The following is an 18,695-nucleotide window of genomic DNA, read 5'->3' on the forward strand; positions in this document are numbered from 1 at the left end:
TATATTATATAAGAATTGACGTGTCATTTAACAATTTTAATAATAGAGGGACCTAATTGATATAACCTCAATAATTTAAAGAAATAATTAAAAATATTTTAAAGCTTAAAGAGCAATTTAAAATGAATTTCATAGTTTGTAGATGATTGGTGCAATTAACTTTATAAGAAATAAAATGGACACGCGATTTAAATAAACATAATTAGTAAAAGTACTTGCCAAGTCCTTCTATTATAGGGATTAGATCAAATCAGTCTATCTATAATTAAATGAATCAATTTAATCCATATACTATTAAAAACAAATAAAGTTAAATTGTAATAGAGTTAACATTTGCTATTTTAAAAATGACATGGAAATTATTTTTTTCATTTGTAGTTCAACTCCAAATAAAAGATTCCATATGTAGAACATAAAACTTTCAAAATAATAACTCTGTTAAAGCAATAAATGACATATTTTCAAGCAATAAATATAAACTTCATTGAAATTTAACCTTATTTAATTTTTTTAATAATAGAAAGACTAAATTAATCCATTTAATCTGGAAGTGCTTCTCTTGTGAGACCAAAATGGGGATTGGGTCTTGCGACATAGCCATTATCTGAGAAAGTGCACAGTCTTTAAGGCTGAATTATGGGGTATTTCGGATGGTATTTTTATTTTACTTAGCAAAGGTTTTAAGAGAGCTACGATTTAGTCTGATAATTTGGAGGTGGTTAGGCCCTACATGTTAGTGAATTCAAGAATTACAATGTTTAGGAGGGTCCAACGGATTATAAGAATAAAAGAACAGTGGTTAATTAGGTATGTTCCTAGATAAGACAATCTAGATGCTGACTGTTTGACTAAGTTGAGTTTAGGATGGAAGACAGGCTTACAAGTTTATGATTACGTCCCTAATGAAGCATTAGGAGTTCCATATCAAGATAAAGCTAGTGGTACTTTCGATCGATTCAATTTGATTTGGTAGCTATAATAATTATAAAAAGACTTACCAAATACATTCACCAAACATAATTGATATCACGACGCCAATACCTTTTTAGAGTCGTGTTTAAGGCACCCTTATTTAAAAATTAAAATTCAAATCACAATACTTTAAATATTAATAAAATTACAATCTAATTCTCAAAAATTTTATAATTCTATCAATACAAAATTTCTCCATCCAACAAACTTAGTCAATCCTTATCAACTGTCATTTAAATTTACATATTAAAATCATTTTTAGTATGTGTAAACTGTAACAGTAACCCTATTTATGTCAAAGCAAATATCGAGAAAGTTCCCTTCATGTCTTTTCTTTAAAGCAGCCATTGAAAATAAATACTACATAAAGTTGCGTGATAAAGTTTTTGTTTATGTGTGATATAGTTTTTAAGGTGAAGTTTGGTACATAAAATATAAAATTACCTTTAGTGGCTAATATGATATTATATAAACCAGTTACTCGAATAATTAGTGAAAAATCAAGATAAAGCTAAAAAAAAAAAATCAGGGGACTGAAGCTAAAAAGTTCGTATTAAAACGATTTAAATTAAATTTTAATAATTTGAAAGTGGTAAAAATTATAATTGTTCCAAAAGCTAAAATGGATTAAATTAAACAATTGACATTTGAGAGGCTTTATAATCATAATTATACCATGTTGGAAAAATATGATTTTTTTTTTTTGGAATCGGCATATTTTCGATTGATAAATGAGGAGTTTTGAATCATAAAATTATGATTTTATATTCTACCCCATAAGAACTTTACAACGGGATATTATATGCTCAAAATGATTGAGTGATGAATGAAAAATTGATACTCAAAATAAGCTACTAGTAAATTATGTTGAGGAAAATGAAAAAGATTAGTCCCACATTGATTGTGAATAAGTGTGGAACTTGTACATATATATGTAAACCGACTTGGTAATTATTGTATGACTAAGCTAATGTTCAATATAAATATAAATTATATATATATATGTTAAATATAAATTTTCTTTTAAATTATTCAAGATTTAAGTTCGAATTTTATCTAAATTTATTTTACGAATCAATTATATTTTGTATTAAAATAATTCTCATGTTAAATGATGAAAATTTTATTATATTTATTTATTTTTAAAATTGAACCTAATTATTTTGCGGTGAAAAATAAGTACAACTCAAAGTATCAAACGTTTAGATGAAATCTTATCAGCCGTAAATTATTTCCTTTTGTCTCCTACTAATTTAACGATTTTGTCTCAAAATCTATTATCTTTCCAAAAAAAGATACTAAAAACACCAGTGAATTAGAAGCTTGTCAAACCATTCAATAAATCTAGACATTAAAACACTTTATTTCTTGTCTAAAGTATAAGTCAGTGAGTTTCTTTAGACCAAAAGCAAATATCGAGAAAGTGCCATTGATTTCTTTTGTATTTTGATTACATTAGCAGACAAAGAAATAATTATTGCCGACTACAACTAATTTATTAACATCAGGACAAAAAAGGAAAAAAAAACTATTAAACTAGTATGGGTTAAATCAAGAATCAACCGAGATATCAATCTAGAGTTCAACCTCAATCGATTAAAAATTGATTAAATAAATAATTGAATTGAAATTTTTAAATTACCTTAATTTTTAATTTAATTGATTGATTTAAAAATATTAATATAAGCCACTAAATTTTATTATACTCACGATATGGATAAAAATATATGTAACAAATTAAAAATTTAATATAATAACAAATTAAAACACTTAAATATAACAGATGTATATAAAAGACAGAATTACTCTTAAATATAATAAATAAATAAATTAAATTTTAATTCGATTAACGTTACCATTAATATTAACGTAAGAGTTCGTAAATTTACTATTTATTCATAATGTGGCTAATATAAAGTACAAATCAACCACAGAAAAAAAGAAATAATCATCAAAATCAGCCACGATAATAATCAATCAATATCATGCCAAGTGTTTTGTGCTGAAGCACCTGACATAGTGAGATAAGCAAATTGTCCCATTGGGACTTGCAACATTCCTCAAATTATATACTATAGATAATGGATCAGACAGTCCATAATTGATAGTGACAACTTAAATCATATAATATACACCAGTCTATCCAAAACTATATCTTATACACTGTTAATTGAAATCTTGCACAAAAAAGTATATATATTATATTATATTATTTGAATAAAAAATGTTTATATATTATAAACCACTTATATAGCTGCAGTTGGCCTCAAAAGTCCAAACCCGAAATGATTTAAGTAGAAATTCCATTTTTTAAAACAAATATTTAATTAATATATATATTTTTACATTATCTTTTAATAAATTTTATATACTTAATGGTAGGGATGTAAGAACAACTAAAGTAATATTTTTAATTAAAAATTTTATTTATTTATATTATTAAAATTTATCATATGTATTATGTTTTAATGTATTCAGATAGATTTTAAATAATATTAAATAAATAAAAAGTATTAAAGAATAATCAATTTAATTTTTAATGTAACATATAAGAATTAATTTATTAATATGTTAAATAAAAATATAATTTAATCTAATTCTTAATACAAATATCTTTGTAATATTTTTACCAACTAAAATTATGTTACATAATTCAAACTTTTTATGGGGGTGGTTGAGACTTTGAGGAAGCCATCATATTCGAACTTTTTATTCGTTTTAATTATGTTATACAATTACACCTACGAGCATAATTGTTAGAGTGTATGGATTTTAATTAGTAAATTCACTACATTCAAAATTATTTTACTGAAAAAAATTTAAAAGAAAAAGGTTACAAAATCTTTTAATTTAATAATATTTTTAAATTAAATGATCAAAACATAAATTTATTAATAATTTAATAATGTTAAATATAATTTACCCATAATTTAACCTGTAAAACTAAAAATAACAAATTTAATCAGTTTAACCACCAATTTCACTGTCATCTATGTTTCTGTTGTCGTAACTTCACCAAAGAGTCTATTGGTATAAAAGAAATTAGATGAACCAAACCTCAAGCATGTGATAATTTGACTTTAAACCTGCCTAACTGCCTAACTCAACTATCGATGACGACACAAGGTATGATATCAGACATTCAAATTAATCAATCAATATCCCCGTCCATTATTTTCTTTTATCAATACAATTGGAACTCAAATCCTTATCAACTACATTTAAAAATTAAATAATTAATTTTTCATAATTTCAGAAAATTACATTTATTATCGTTAAAAATTAAAATTACATTAATTCAATTAAGAAAGGACTAAAAATTTATTTTTTTATAAATCGTAATTCACCATATCAAGTGTGATCTACGTCCAAATCGTACTAATCTTATTACTATTAGGACCTTGCCCTCCTCTTTTAATTCACAAATAAAATTATAAATCGACAATTCACCGTACCAAGTGTGGTCTATGTCCGAATCATACTAATCTTATTGCTGTTAGGACTTTGTCCTTCTCTTTTAATTCACAAATAAAATTATAAATCGGCAATTCACCGTACCAAGTGTGGTCTAAGTCCGAATCATACTAATCTTATTACTGTTAGGACTTTGTCCTCCTTTTTTAATTCACAAACAAAATTATTTTATAAATTAATTAAATAAAATTATAAAATTATTAAATATTTGTGCATAAAAAAACTCTAATTTTTCAAGTATTTAAATAATTTTAAAATTTGTTTAGATTTTCATTTTTTTCTTAATTTGTTTATGCTTTATTTTATTGGATTTTTTAGACTCCTTGGCTCTTGTTCAATATGGGAAACGGAGGTGTGGGGTGTGGTTGAAGGACTTAGGCTTGCTTCGAGGAATTGACAGACGATTGATTCTCGAAATGGATAATATTGATGTTGTTAACATATTGACAAGTGATGCTAAAGATGGAGGGTTTAACTTAATTCGGAAAGTTTGAGACTATTTGAAGGAAGAGTGGGAGATAGTTACTTAACATGTTTATAAGGAAGGTAATAAACTTGATGATGGCCTAAATTGATGGCTTAGAATAAACATTACAAAGTGTTTTCTATTATTCTCCTCCAGTAGCGCTTCCAACTTGGTGATGATGCTATTGATGTTACGTCACCAAAAATCGAGTTTGTTTAATTTATATATTTCCAAAGTAAATAAATAAAAATCTATGAAATTTCCAGAACATGCGAGATCTCTTGCTTGAATCCAATCCATAGAACTGCTGAATCACCTGATACGGTGGGACAAATCTCATCAAGGTCCCCACAGCATTCCTCATTTCACTTTATTTCTTTCAACTGAAGTGACAAAATCAAAAATTACTCGACCATTAATTTTTTTTGAGTGGTTATATGCAAATTTATCACTATATTACATTATAATTTCACAATTTGTAAAGGGACTTAATTATAGTTTTATCATTAACATCCCCTTCAATGAAAAATTGTAATTTAGCCCCTCTAAAATAAAAAAAATTGTAAGTTAACACATGATAAAATTATGATTTAGTCCTAAACAATTTAAAATTATAAGCTAATAAGATGATGGAATTGCATTTTGACTCTCAAAAGAATTTATAATTTAATTTTGACCCTTCCTCAAAAAATTTTAAAACTTTACCATTATCTTCAACCGTACCATGGAGGCTCTTGTACTAAGAGTTAAGATTGTATTTTACCCTTCTATTTGAAAAAATAAACAAATTAGTCATTGTACGTTAAATTAAAGAGAAAACTTATCGTTCGATTAAAATTTCCATTCATTTTTACTGTTAAAAATTAACATAACTGATGAACTAACCAGATAATTACACGTATACTTTATATTGACGTATAAAAATTATTTTTTAATAATAAAAATAAATAAAAATTTTAACAGAACTATCTATTTATAAAAGTTACTTTAAGACACCAAAGCAACTTTGAGCCAACCGTCCTTAATCGTGAATGATAGTGACAATTTAACCATATTATGTGCACCAACGAAATAGCTGCGGTTGTCCTAATTTCATTTGCTTTTCAAAACTTCACATTTACATCCATACATATTTATATAATTTTCAATTGCGTGAACATTTGCATTGCTCACCAACTTTACACTTTGTAATTTTCTCTCAGTTGCGTGATTCATTTGATTTTCAATTCTGTATATACGTCCTTCCTAGAAATTTACGTAAAAAGTAATGGGTTAACATAATATTTAGTCCCTAGACTTATTAACTAGGTCCACTTGTATTAGTATCTTATTTGGTTTACAATTTGATAATTAATTCCATTTGATCCCAAAACCTGATGTGACACTCTCAGAGTTTCATGCTATTAAAACTTGACGAAATTTAAATTTAAAGATTAAAAAGACTTAATTATATTAACCCACTATTTTTTTTACATAAATTCAAGTTATAAAATAGATAAAAAATACAAATACCAAAATATACGTAATTGTAATGTTTAAGGGTCAAAATCATATTTAACCCTAAAATAAGATAACAGCATCTTTTATCACAGATTATTTCTAAAAGAAAATCACTTTATTTATTTTTAATTTTCACTCTCTAAGTTTCCAGAATATACACAAAAGAGCTAGAATTAACTGGAATGCTTGCCACTAAAAAGAAAAAGAGCATAGCTTACCTACTTTGGAGGGCATGCCCTTTTTATAATTTTAAGTAATTTAAAATATTTTAATATCTTTTTTATATTTTCACCCATATTAATTATATTTTTACTAATGGGACATGACTATGATATCACCAATAACATGGATAAAGGAGAATACGGATGTTTATTCACTTTTATAGTGAATTCACATGATTTGTTGTTTCTCCTCATAAAAGAATAAGGACTAAATTTTAAATTTATAAATTATATAGAGATTTATGAAATATTTTAACCTTCATTTAATTAGTTTATAGTCTATTATCATATTTATCAAGTCGGTGTTACTCTCAATCGAGTCTCCAACTCAATAATGAATTTACTCAAATATCTTCATTTTAATAAGTAATAGATGTAATTTTGAGGGCAATTTTATCTTTTACATAAACAATAATGAGATTCAAACCCAAAACATTATAGTATCTAATATTTTAACTTCATCGAATCAACCAAAACTATCTTTATGTTATTATATCAAATTTTTTAAAATTAGTTACATATATTTTTCCAGTGTGACAAAACCTAATATTTTTATGGTTCAACGCATAAAATAAATTGCATAAATAATTATTTCCATTGAAGATAATATACAATTTCATCCAACATTTTACCTTTAGAATCCTTGATTATAGTATATATTAGTTCTATAGAAAATGTTAACCAATGTTGAGTGGCATTGATTAATATAAAAAATAGTACAATAAAAATAATTAATGCATTGTTGTAAATAATATATGATTTCATAGAAGGAGGAGTAAATATCAAATGATGTCATTGATTAAAATTTTCCATGCCCAAAATGATTACCTGTTTTTCTCATTGATTAAAACTCCATTCACTTTGATATTTTGTGAGACAATATCTTTTAGATTTAATTTCCCATAAAATGAATTGCATAAATCATAAAATATATAAAAAAAATTAGCTTATAATGTGAATTTGCATAAATGTTATTTTTATTGAAGAATCTAAAAGCAAGAGTTGTATTGCATTTTGTCCTCTTTACTTAAAAATAGATGTATTAATCTCTATACTAAGATTAAAGAGCAAACTGATTTTTTTGTTAAAATTTTCATCTATTTATGTTGTTAAAATTTGGTCCTTATATCTTAGCATGAGGCACGTCATGTGTTTTAACAATATAAATGGATACAATTTTAATAAAAAACCAATTTGTTATATGATCTAATGTATAGAGACTAATTTATTCATTTGTTCGAATAAATGGGATAAAATAAAATTTTACTCTTAATATAGACACTTATATTGTACTTTCACCCATAATCTCTTCATTTTCAATCACTTTCTTACTTTTTTTTTTTCCTTGAAACCTCTAATTAATTAAAGGATACTTATTTGATAGTTGAAAATGTTAATTAATGCATTACCTTTTAAAAGTCAATTAAATTGATTAATTATTTTTCAAAAAGTCCTAAGATGATAGTTAAATAATCAATCTTTCACAATCTCACTTGTAATAAATGTTCCTCATGAAATTTTATAAAATATCTTAGGACCTATGGCTGAGGGACACCTTTAAACTGTTAACCTGGGGTTTTGCAATAAAATAAATCTAGTGATTGGTAGGATTTGGGTTAATTTAAATTTCTAAAATTTTGAATTATTTTGAGTTTTGATGGTTGGCAGTTGAAGTTATTTATTTGGGTCATTTGTATTATTTATAGTTCAATTCATTTTGACTTAGATTATTTTTGAGAATGGGTAAAGATAATAATAGAATAGAGAGGAAATGAATATTGTCAAATCTATCAATAGTTAACAATATGGACGTATGATCGTGAAAATCATTTACCATGTCTATAGATATTAGAGTCATTCATCCTTGTTCCATCTCATCTCGCTCCACTTGAATTTAATTTTTTTTATAGTTATATTTAATATTTTCAATCATTTTAAAATTAAATAAATATTTTAAAAATATTTAAACATATAACATATGAATTTTTCTCATAATATTTATATATGCACAAAATAAAATGACAATTTCATAATGCTGACTGTCCAAAAAAATTCCACCTCAGCTTGCTCTAAATTTAATTTAAAAAAAATATCGATTGAGTCTTAATTTTATTGGCATTGGTATTATTGCCAATACAAGAGAACGTGAATTCGAGTGTCTTTGAAGAGTATTATCCTCCTATTTAAAAAGGAGTAGATAAATATAATAAATATTTTTTAATAATTAAGAACCAATTTCTTAAAATAAAAATCAAAAAATAAAGTAAAAATACGTTTTTTATTAATGTCTTCAATTTTAAAGACATAATAATTAATTATAAATCATAATGAAGCTTCTTTCATTGAAAAAAAATAAAGTGAAAAATACCTTCTTTTTTTCTTCTCGTTTATTTTTTTATAAATTATTTCCTTTCTTTTAATTTTTTTCTATTAATCTGAAAAAAGTATTTTATTATTTTAATTATCCAAATCAGATAGAATTTTAATTAAATCCAAATATAGTGGGAAGTGGTTGTAGGGTGCTTCCTAAAATCCAGTAAAATTTATTACATTCTTACTTATTTGTAGATTACACAAAGATCCTCAATCCATTTTCCACCGTCCGATCGACATGATCAAAATCACTTATATCTCATGATCTTAAGATAAAATTTAGGGTAAATCCTTTCTGAGGCCACTAAACTATTAGTAAGTTTATATTTTGGTCATTTAACTTCAAGGAGTTACAAAATGATTATTGAACTATTTGAAAGTTTTCATTTGAATCACCGAACTTTTAAAATTGTTGTTGTATGATATTCTCTATTCACGCAACTTATACTAATTAAAAGCTCTAATTCCCTTTTTTTCTTACAATTCAGTTTTTTATATTAAATAATTTTAAATATTACGAATCTTCAAATCAAAATTCAAACAATTTTATTCTCCAATATTTGACACTGACCGTCAGATCACCTTATATCTAAGGTATATTATTCTACTCGTCGATGAATATTGATTCATCGTACCGATCATTGAATCATTTCTTAGAGTTCACTAGCCAGACTTTTAAAAAAACTTAACACTTTGGCGACTTAAATAAAAACTTTGGAATAATTCAATGACCATTTTGTAACTTTTTCAAGTTGAGTGACCAAAACAGAAACTTACTAATAATTTAGTGACTTTGGGTGCAATTTACCCTAAATTTTTAATCCGAAGAAATTGATTAAATAGTAAAAAGATATATTTTTGTTTCCGTTTTGTTTAGATTTTTATTTTCCCGGAAAATCTTGTACACATCCTCGTGTTCATATATATATAGAAATGTGTGCTCAAAAGAGAGAAAAAAACCAGAAGGGCAAGTTAACTGAAACATTACTTTCTTCTACCAAACCAACGAGCATTTAGATTCTTGAAAAGAAAACCCAGATTTCAGAATTGAAAATTTTATTGTTATTGGGAAAAGAAAGGATCTTTAATTGACTGTAATTAAGTTTTTTTTTTCTCTGACATAGAAATTCAATAAGAAAGAAAGTAGAAGGATTTTCTCCCCCAATTAGCAACCCTGGCGTTCATAGATATATTTGTTGAAGAAAATAAACAAGAAGAAGACCAACAAGGGGAAACTGTTTGGCTCTTTCAAGAAGAAGGGAAAAGTGAGCCAAATATGGTAGCTGATAATGGTGATGAACCAGATGATGATATTAATAAGTTAACTCTTCATGTCCCTGAAACTTCCCATCAAATTAGCACTGGTATATATATATATATTTTTTTTTCTCTTTTTTTTTTGGTCCCATATTGAAGATTGTTCTATTTCTAATTCTGGATTTTTCTTTTCCTTTTTGAAATTTGATTGGATTGTTCATTTTTTAATCTTGGGATTTTGATGTTCTTATTGTTTGCATGGTGAAAAAGTAGTTTATTTTTGGGTTTATGATTTTTATTTTCTTTTTGGGATTTTTCATTGTGATTGTTGTTTGGTCTCTTATTGCAAGTTTCTGTTGGATTTTCACCACTTTTTTGTGGCATTTTCATAATAATTTCGGGTATTTTGATTGTTATTTTCTTTGATAATTTGATGCCACAAAGTTTCATCTTTCTGGGATTTTTAAATGATCCTTCTATGGTCTTTTATTGCATGTTTTGTTGGATTTCAAGACTTCTTTCTTTTACTTCATCTGATTATGTTGTATTTGCTGCTGCAAAATGTTATATTTTTCATACTACTTTTGGGGGTCTTCTGATTATCTTATTTGATACTTTGATCCCTAAAAGTTCTATCTTTCCGGGATTTTGATGGTCTTTTTATTGCATGTTTTGTTAGATCTCAACACATTTATTTATTTTTTCTCTTATTATGCTGTGTTTGCTGCTGCAAATGTTGATCTTCTTGGTGTTTTTCATTATGGTAATGGTTTTGTACAGTCCAAATAGCTCGTTGTGTTGTTTTTCCATGGTCTTTTATTGCATGTTTTGTTGAATTTCTACACTTTTTCTTGTACTTTCCCTTATTGTGTTGTGTTTGCTACTGCAAAATTTTATCTTTCCTTTGTTTAGTTCCTGTTTCATACTATTTTTGGGTCTTCTGAGTTCTGACTAGGTAAAGGTATTATGGAGGCACTTGTTTTTTTTGAGCAAAATAATCCCTATACCTTAGATCAAAGTGCAAACTGGTCTTGACCGGTCTTGACCAATTTATCCTTTGATCTAAAGGGGACTAATTTGCCCATTTTTAAGTACAGAGGGCAAAATGCAGTGTATAGAGCCCTTATTTTCTTTGATATTTGTTTTTTCCGTTATTGTGTTGTATTTACTGCTGCAAAATGTTACTAAATCATCACTTTTTTACCTTAAAAGATGCCTACTTTGTTGGAATCAAGTTCTTGATTGTCTTCTCGAGTGAGTTTTGATCTGATTAAGCTTGATTTACGATTTGAGCTCATTGACCTTTTTTGGTGAGTTTTTCAGATTCATGGTTCCAAGCTGGTTTTGTCTTAACCACTGGAATCAACAGTGTATTTGTCTTGGGATATTCTGGAACCATCATGGTCCCTCTTGGTTGGGTCGGAGGTGTAGTTGGTTTGCTTTTAGCCACCGCGGTATCATTATACGCAAACATGCTTGTCGCCAAGCTTCATGAATTTGATGGGAAGAGGCATATCAGATACCGAGATCTCGCAGGACAAATATATGGTATGAGCCTTAATTAATGTTAATGAACATTAATGTTGTCGTTATACGTTGTATGCTTATCGTCTCGTTTTCAATAGGTAGGGAAGCTTATTATATTACGTGGGCGTTACAATACGTCAATCTGTTCATGATTAATATCGGGTATCTCATTTTGGGTGGTTCTGCTTTAAAGGTAAGACCCTGTAGTTATATTTTAGTTATAATTGCTCAAAGTTTTGTCGGGAATCGGTAACATACCGATATGCAATGCAGGCTTTTTATGTACTTTTCAACGAGGAACATACTTTGAAGCTTCCGCACTTTATTGCCATAGAAGGAGTCGTGTGTATTTTGTTTGCCATTTCGACGCCCCATCTCTCGTCTCTAAGAATATGGCTAGGATGTTCAACGGTTCTCAGCCTGATATATATCATTGTGGCGTGTGTGCTGGCAACTAAGGATGGTAAGTTCCAACATTTTTCGTGTTTTTATTTTTTGCATGGAATTCATATGCCTATGCAATTATATGTATGAAACCGGCTTGATATTTGCCTGCCTTCGTTCTGTTTTTCACTTTGTCTGATATTGTTGGTCAAAATTTATGGTTTTTGCTGCGTTAATACGGAAATAACGAATCTTGTGCTGTTATAGGACTTAATGCTGCGCCTAGAGATTATACCATACATTGGACATCAACCACCAGCCGGATTTTTTCAACCATCGGGGCATCTGCAAATCTCGTTTTTGCTTTCAACACCGGAATGCTTCCCGAAATACAGGTAGGTGCCAGATTATATCCCGCTCGGGAGAATTCCCAAAATTCAATTAAATTATTGTTTAATTTGTAGTCATTGTTTAACAGGCAACAGTGAGGCAGCCTGCGGTGAAGAACATGTTGAAAGCTTTATACTTTCAGTTCTCTGTTGGAGTTGTACCTATGTATGCCGTTACCTTCATCGGCTACTGGGCTTACGGATCTTCAACACCAACATATTTACTTAACAGTGCAACCGGTCCACTTTGGGTCAAGGCATCTGCAAACATGTCCGCTTTCCTACAATCCGTCATCGCTTTACACGTAAGTGTATATATATACCCGTTCATAATATCAAAAAAGAAACCCGATCCTAACTATCTCTTCTTTTCCTGTAGATATTCGCGAGTCCAGCTTACGAGTACTTAGACACTAAGTTTGGGATCCATGGAAGTGCGTTGAAAGTAACAAACATAGCCTTTCGAATCTTAGCTCGAGGCAGCTACCTTACAATCAGCACGCTAGTATCAGCCATGTTACCATTCCTTGGAGATTTCGAGAGCCTAACGGGAGCATTAAGCACGTTCCCTCTAACATTCATCCTCGCGAACCACATGTTCCTCATGGCGAAGAAGAACAAATTGAGTTCATTACAACAATCATGGCATTGGTTAAATGTTGGGTTCTTTGCACTCATGTCTGTTGCAGCCACAGTTGCAGGTATAAGACTTATTATTGTGGATTCGAAAGAGTATCATATATTCGCCGACGTGTGACGATAATGCTCGTAAATTAATGAATTGATGAAGATGAAGGGGTTGCAGATATTGAGATTACGAACTCGGGGTTGTTACGGGATGTGCATGTGTTACGCTGACCGTGTTAAACCTCGAGTTTGTATGGAATATTATTACGTATTCCATCGCTCGAGTGATTTTTTTTTTTCGGTTACGATGAGTGTGTATTCTTTTTTAATTCGCAACCTCTGATTCAACTAGATGTTGAATAAGGGCTAGTTTAGTATTGTTAGAAAAATAGTTTGGTATATATATAAAAACTGTGTTTAAAAAGTACTGTGAAGGAAATATTAATAAAAAATACTATGTGTTGTTTTAATGAAAATGTGCTATGAATGGGAAATTTTTATTTCAATAAAAATAAGGGGAAATTATCAAAGTAATCATTTTTTGTTTACGAAATGTTATGTTTTAGTTATTTACGTTAATGTGTTGTAATATTTTGGTCATAGAGTCGTTAATTGTCGCTAATTGTGTAATGATAAGCTGACGTAACACGTTAAATGATTATTTTAAACAAAATTTTTAATAACAATTAACGGTTTAGTGATTAAAATATTATAACTATTAACATAAGTGGTTAAAACGTAATATTTCAAATATAAGTGACTAAAATGTAATTTGAGGTAAACAAAAGTGATTATTTTGATAGTTTATCTTAAAAATATTTTACGGTTTAACAATTGAGTTTGAATTTTAAAATCTTGAAAATAAAGAGATTAAAATTTTTAAACATAGAAGTATATGAGTTAAATTTTAAATTTGTAAATAGTAGAAGTTAATGATTGAAACATTATTGGCAAAATAAGCTTTAAAAATGTAAAGACAATATTAGCTCGTTGAAGTTATTCACTTTAAGAATTTAAATTTTACATGAATTCGTCGAAAGATAAAATTTTGATTTGAAACAATATTGACCCGATTTAAAGATTATATTAAATTATTTCAAACGAGTGCTTAGTTTATTTATATTGATAAGGCACAAAATTTATTTGTTTCGAGCAAATTAGTATCGGCATTTTGCTCTTAAATTAAAAATGAGTGAACTTTAAGATAAATATTTCACTATCTCTATTGTAAAACTCTTTCTATTTCGATAAATAATTTTTAGTGCAACTATTTTGATAAATTTTTTCTATTTCATTTTAAAAATTGAAAAATATATCTATTTTTGAGGAATAAAAATGTTTTTAATTAAAAATCACACACTTGACAAAAATGCTTTTCCTTTAAAAGAAGTTATTTTATTATTAAATTTATTAATTTATTCATTATACTAATAAAAATAAAAAAATTAAATTTTAACAAAATTAGTATTTAATATTTAAAATAGTTAAATACCATTCTAAATTATTAATTTGTCTAGAAGGACTAATTTGCATAATTTTAAAATTGAGGGTGAGTTATTGAAAATGTACATCTTTATAATATTTTAAACCATTAATCTCTTTTTCCATCTCTTTTCTCTAGATTTTCGTTTTCTTCTCCTAGGCTTTCAAATCTTCTCTTCAGTTCTGGATTTTCAATCCAATTAAAGTATTTAATTACTTTTTAGAGCAAATAAAAAAACCCTAAATTCACAACGAAATTTGAAAAAGAGCAAGCAATTGAAAATTACAAAAATATGTCGAGATTCAGAGATCGGACTGAAGATTTCAAAGACGCTGTACGGCAATCTGCAATTTCATCAGGTTTCAACGAGGTAATCGATTTTATTTTGATTTAGTTTTGTAAATTTTTAATAATTTAAATCTTTGATATTTTTTCATTAGTTTTTAATAATTGTGTTGGATTCTGTTTTTTTTTTTGTTGATAGTCTAAATTAGCAGCAATTATGGCGTCTTTCATAATCCATAAACCACGGCAAAGGACGCCCTTTCTTAAATCTGCACTCAAAACGGTAAATTGCAAAAAATTTCGAAATTCTTTTTTTGTAAGAGGGAATTCTTTTTAATGTTTGAGCTTTTTTAATTAGTTGGAGAGTATCGGAGCTTTGGATCAGTTCTTGTTAAAGCACCGTAAAGATTACGTGGATCGTCACCGAACAACTGAGCAAGAAAGGGACAGCATTGAACATGAAGTAATGTTTACATGCTTTTGCTCCAACATTACACTGTTCTTAGTTTGATTAGCAAATTTTTGGGAAATTTTGCTTTAATCCACCTATAACTCTAAGGTAGTAATGCATTTTGATGTGGTAAAATTTGTTTATGCATTTAAAGGATTAAGAATTTTTTAGTTGATTTCAGATTTTTGGTGGTGTTGTGTTCTTTATTGAGTCATACCAAATGGGAAGGTGTAGATTTTGATGATAGGGGGTGTGTGTATATAGCGGTTATTTCCGGAGAGAGGAAGTGTTCGGCTGTATTCAGTTCTTTGTTGCTTTTGATACACCGGAAAATTTTTATTTTTGAATTAATTGAAGTTCGTGATTGTGAGTATTAGACTGTTTACTTCCTATGTTACTAAGGCAGAATTGGTTGCAGGTTACTGCTTTTGTTAAAGCTTGCAAAGAACAAATTGATGTTCTCAAAAATTGTATAAATGATGAAGAGGCAAGCTCGAAGGGGTGGCTTGGGATTAGGGATTCCTCGAATGCTGATACGATAGCGCACAAACATGGAGTGGTAAGGTTAAACTCTTCTTACTGTTTTTCGAAGCGAATTGGTTCTAGGACTTTGTCTACTTTCTAAAACTGTCCACCTTAAGTTGATTGATTTAAAGAATTGGTTATAAGGGTGAAAGTATCATGGAGGCCCTGTACTAGGAGTAAGATTGCATTTTGCCTTCTCTTACTCAAAAGAATGGGCAAATTAATCATTATACGTTAGATCAAAGACAAATTAGTGCTTTTTGTTAAAAATTTCATCCATTTGTATTGTTAAAAATTGTCGTGGTTGACGGGATAACCATATAGTGACATGTAGCATGCCACGTATACTGCATGCTAACGTACAAAGTCTAGTTTTTAACAGTAGAAATGAATGAAAGATTAATAGAAAGATTAATTTGCTCTTTGATTTAATGTACATAGACTAATTTGCCCATTTTTTGAGTACAGGGGGCAAAAAGCAAATTGATTCCTACTACAGGGACCTTCATAGTACTTTTACCTTCTAATTTGTCTCTTTTCCGATAGGAGCTAAATGATCTTATCAAGATTCGAGTCTTTATCTTTTTCTTTTCATCTTTTTACGCGATAACTTGAGTTTCCCTTGTAATAATATTTTATGGCCTCGGCATTTGTTCTTTCGATAACTTTTTATTTTTGCATGGTACTGTTTTCTTCATCTCTCTAATAAAAAGAAAGATAGTGGTATTGTTAGCTTGATGAATGAACATTTGTGCTCTTCCTTAATATTCAGGTACTAATTTTGAGTGAGAAACTTCATTCGGTCACGGCACAGTTTGATCAGATGAGAGCTGTTCGTTTCCAAGAAGCTATCAATAGAGCAATGCCAAGAAGAAAACTTAAGAAGGTTGTTGACTCAAATTCTATAGATACCTCTAAACCATTGAACTTGGAGCACAGAGAGACCTATGAGAATCAACCTGAACCTCTTAGAGTCCAACAGGAATTACTGGACGATGAAACCCGTGCTCTTCAGGTAATCAGAATACTTTCCATTGTAGGTTTCATATAGAATAAGTTTTGACTACTTTCCATTCTATAGATACTAACTGCTCTGCTTATTTATATAGGTCGAGTTGACTAGTCTTCTAGACGCTGTTCAGGACACCGAAACTAAAATGGTGGAGATGTCTGCACTAAATCATCTCATGTCCACACATGTTCTGCAGCAAGCTCAACAGATAGAACATCTTTATGATCAGGTGTGAAAACGTTCCGCTGCACATTCACTTTCTCTTTGCACTGCCAATATATTAACCTTGTATTTTCCTTTTCCTATATTAATCCATTGTTACTCATTCACTTAACATCATAAAATCTCATTTACGAAACCTGATTAGATTAAGTTCGATTGTATTAGCTGGATTTACTTTATGGGACGGTAATTCTAGTTTACAATGTCCTTTTATTGAAAAGTGAATGAAGTAGATACACTTTATGGGACGATATTTCTAGTTTACAATGTTTATTATCGAAAAGCATCTAGGGTCAGATAGTTCATTACAGTAATTGAATCAGGCATTTCAGCGTGAGACAGTGGGTAAAAGTATCATAGAAGCCCTTGTACTAGGAGTCAAATTGTATTTTGCCCCCTCTACTAAAAAATGGGTAAATTAGTCATTGTACGTTAGATCAAAGTGCAAATTCATCCGTCAGTTAACAATTCTATCCATTTTTACTGTTAAAAATTGGTTTTTGTATGTCAGCATAAGGTACAAGTGGCATGCCACATGTAACTATTTGGTTATTTCGTCAGTCATGTCAATTTTTAACAGTAAAAATTAATAAAATTTTAACAAAAAGAACTAGTTTACTCTTTTATCTAATATATAGGGACTATTTTGCCTATAGTACAGGGGCCTCTATAATACTTTTACAGAGATAGTGTCATATTTTTTTCAGCTCTAAGCATCGGCTTTCCAATTTTTTCCTCCTCTTATGCAACCTTTAAATCGACACCACCATTTTTATGTCTTCCTGCAGGCCGTTGAAGCAACAAAAAACGTAGAGCTTGGTAACAAAGAGCTTTCACAAGCTATCCAAAGGAACCGCAGTAGCCGGACCTTTCTAGTGCTTTTCTTCTTTGTTCTTACCTTTTCAATCTTGTTTCTTGACTGGTATAACTAAAAACAAAATTGTACTTTTTTTACCATTTTAAATTTTTAATACACTGATCTGTTTTTTTCTTTCCCCAAAAGAATAGAAAAAAAAAGTCCCAATCTTTTCCTTGTAGATTTGATGGGGCAAAGCATCTAACAATTTTTGAAAGCAAAACTAGTGTGAGTTTTTTCTTACTGTAGTTCCCTTTCCTTTATGAAGAAAACAAGGTTGAATTTTTTTGTGTTCAGCTGAAGTATACATTATATGTTTTAGGCAAATGTGCAAATTGATGGAGATATACATACATATATATATATATATGGTAGTCGTTACGAACAAGATTTGTTTAAGAGTTGGATTACTTGTTTAACGCATCAGATTTTGCTTAGGTTGAGTCGAGTTTAAGATAAGAGTTTTGTGATGCAAGTAATCCCAAGATATCAAACCTCTTCTTTCAATCTGGGTTGGATCAATTAGGGATGAAAAAGTTGAGGTATTTTGGGTTTATGGCATTTTAAGTTTCGAATCATTTGGGTTTTTGAGTATTTTTTGAAGTCAGGTTATATCAAGTTTGGTCCTTTTGAATTTGGTCATTTCTAATTCAAAAACTTTTTAAGCTCGG

At 28.7% G+C, this 18,695-nt stretch overlaps 2 protein-coding genes across 2 annotated transcripts; both read left to right on the forward strand.

Moving 5' to 3' along the window:
- Positions 1 to 9,878: 9,878 nt before the first annotated feature.
- LOC108450295 (proline transporter 2) lies at positions 9,879 to 13,666 on the forward strand. The gene is made up of 7 exons (XM_017747853.2): positions 9,879 to 10,370; positions 11,587 to 11,811; positions 11,889 to 11,983; positions 12,064 to 12,253; positions 12,442 to 12,569; positions 12,653 to 12,868; positions 12,943 to 13,666. Exons 1-7 carry the CDS (start codon positions 10,283 to 10,285, stop codon positions 13,318 to 13,320), a joined length of 1,320 nt encoding a protein of 439 aa, XP_017603342.1. The 5' UTR covers positions 9,879 to 10,282; the 3' UTR covers positions 13,321 to 13,666.
- A 1,105-nt stretch (positions 13,667 to 14,771) lies between these two features.
- Positions 14,772 to 18,141, forward strand: LOC108450761 (syntaxin-81). Its single transcript, XM_017748521.2, has 7 exons — positions 14,772 to 15,043; positions 15,158 to 15,241; positions 15,317 to 15,421; positions 15,828 to 15,968; positions 16,707 to 16,949; positions 17,044 to 17,175; positions 17,957 to 18,141. The coding sequence occupies exons 1-7, from the start codon at positions 14,966 to 14,968 to the stop codon at positions 18,098 to 18,100; spliced, it is 927 nt and encodes a 308-aa protein (XP_017604010.1). The 5' UTR covers positions 14,772 to 14,965; the 3' UTR covers positions 18,101 to 18,141.
- The last annotated feature ends 554 nt before the right edge of the window (positions 18,142 to 18,695 follow it).

This window comes from Gossypium arboreum, chromosome 10, assembly GCF_025698485.1.
Source record: "Gossypium arboreum isolate Shixiya-1 chromosome 10, ASM2569848v2, whole genome shotgun sequence".
In the NCBI taxonomy this organism is placed as follows: domain Eukaryota; kingdom Viridiplantae; phylum Streptophyta; class Magnoliopsida; order Malvales; family Malvaceae; genus Gossypium; species Gossypium arboreum.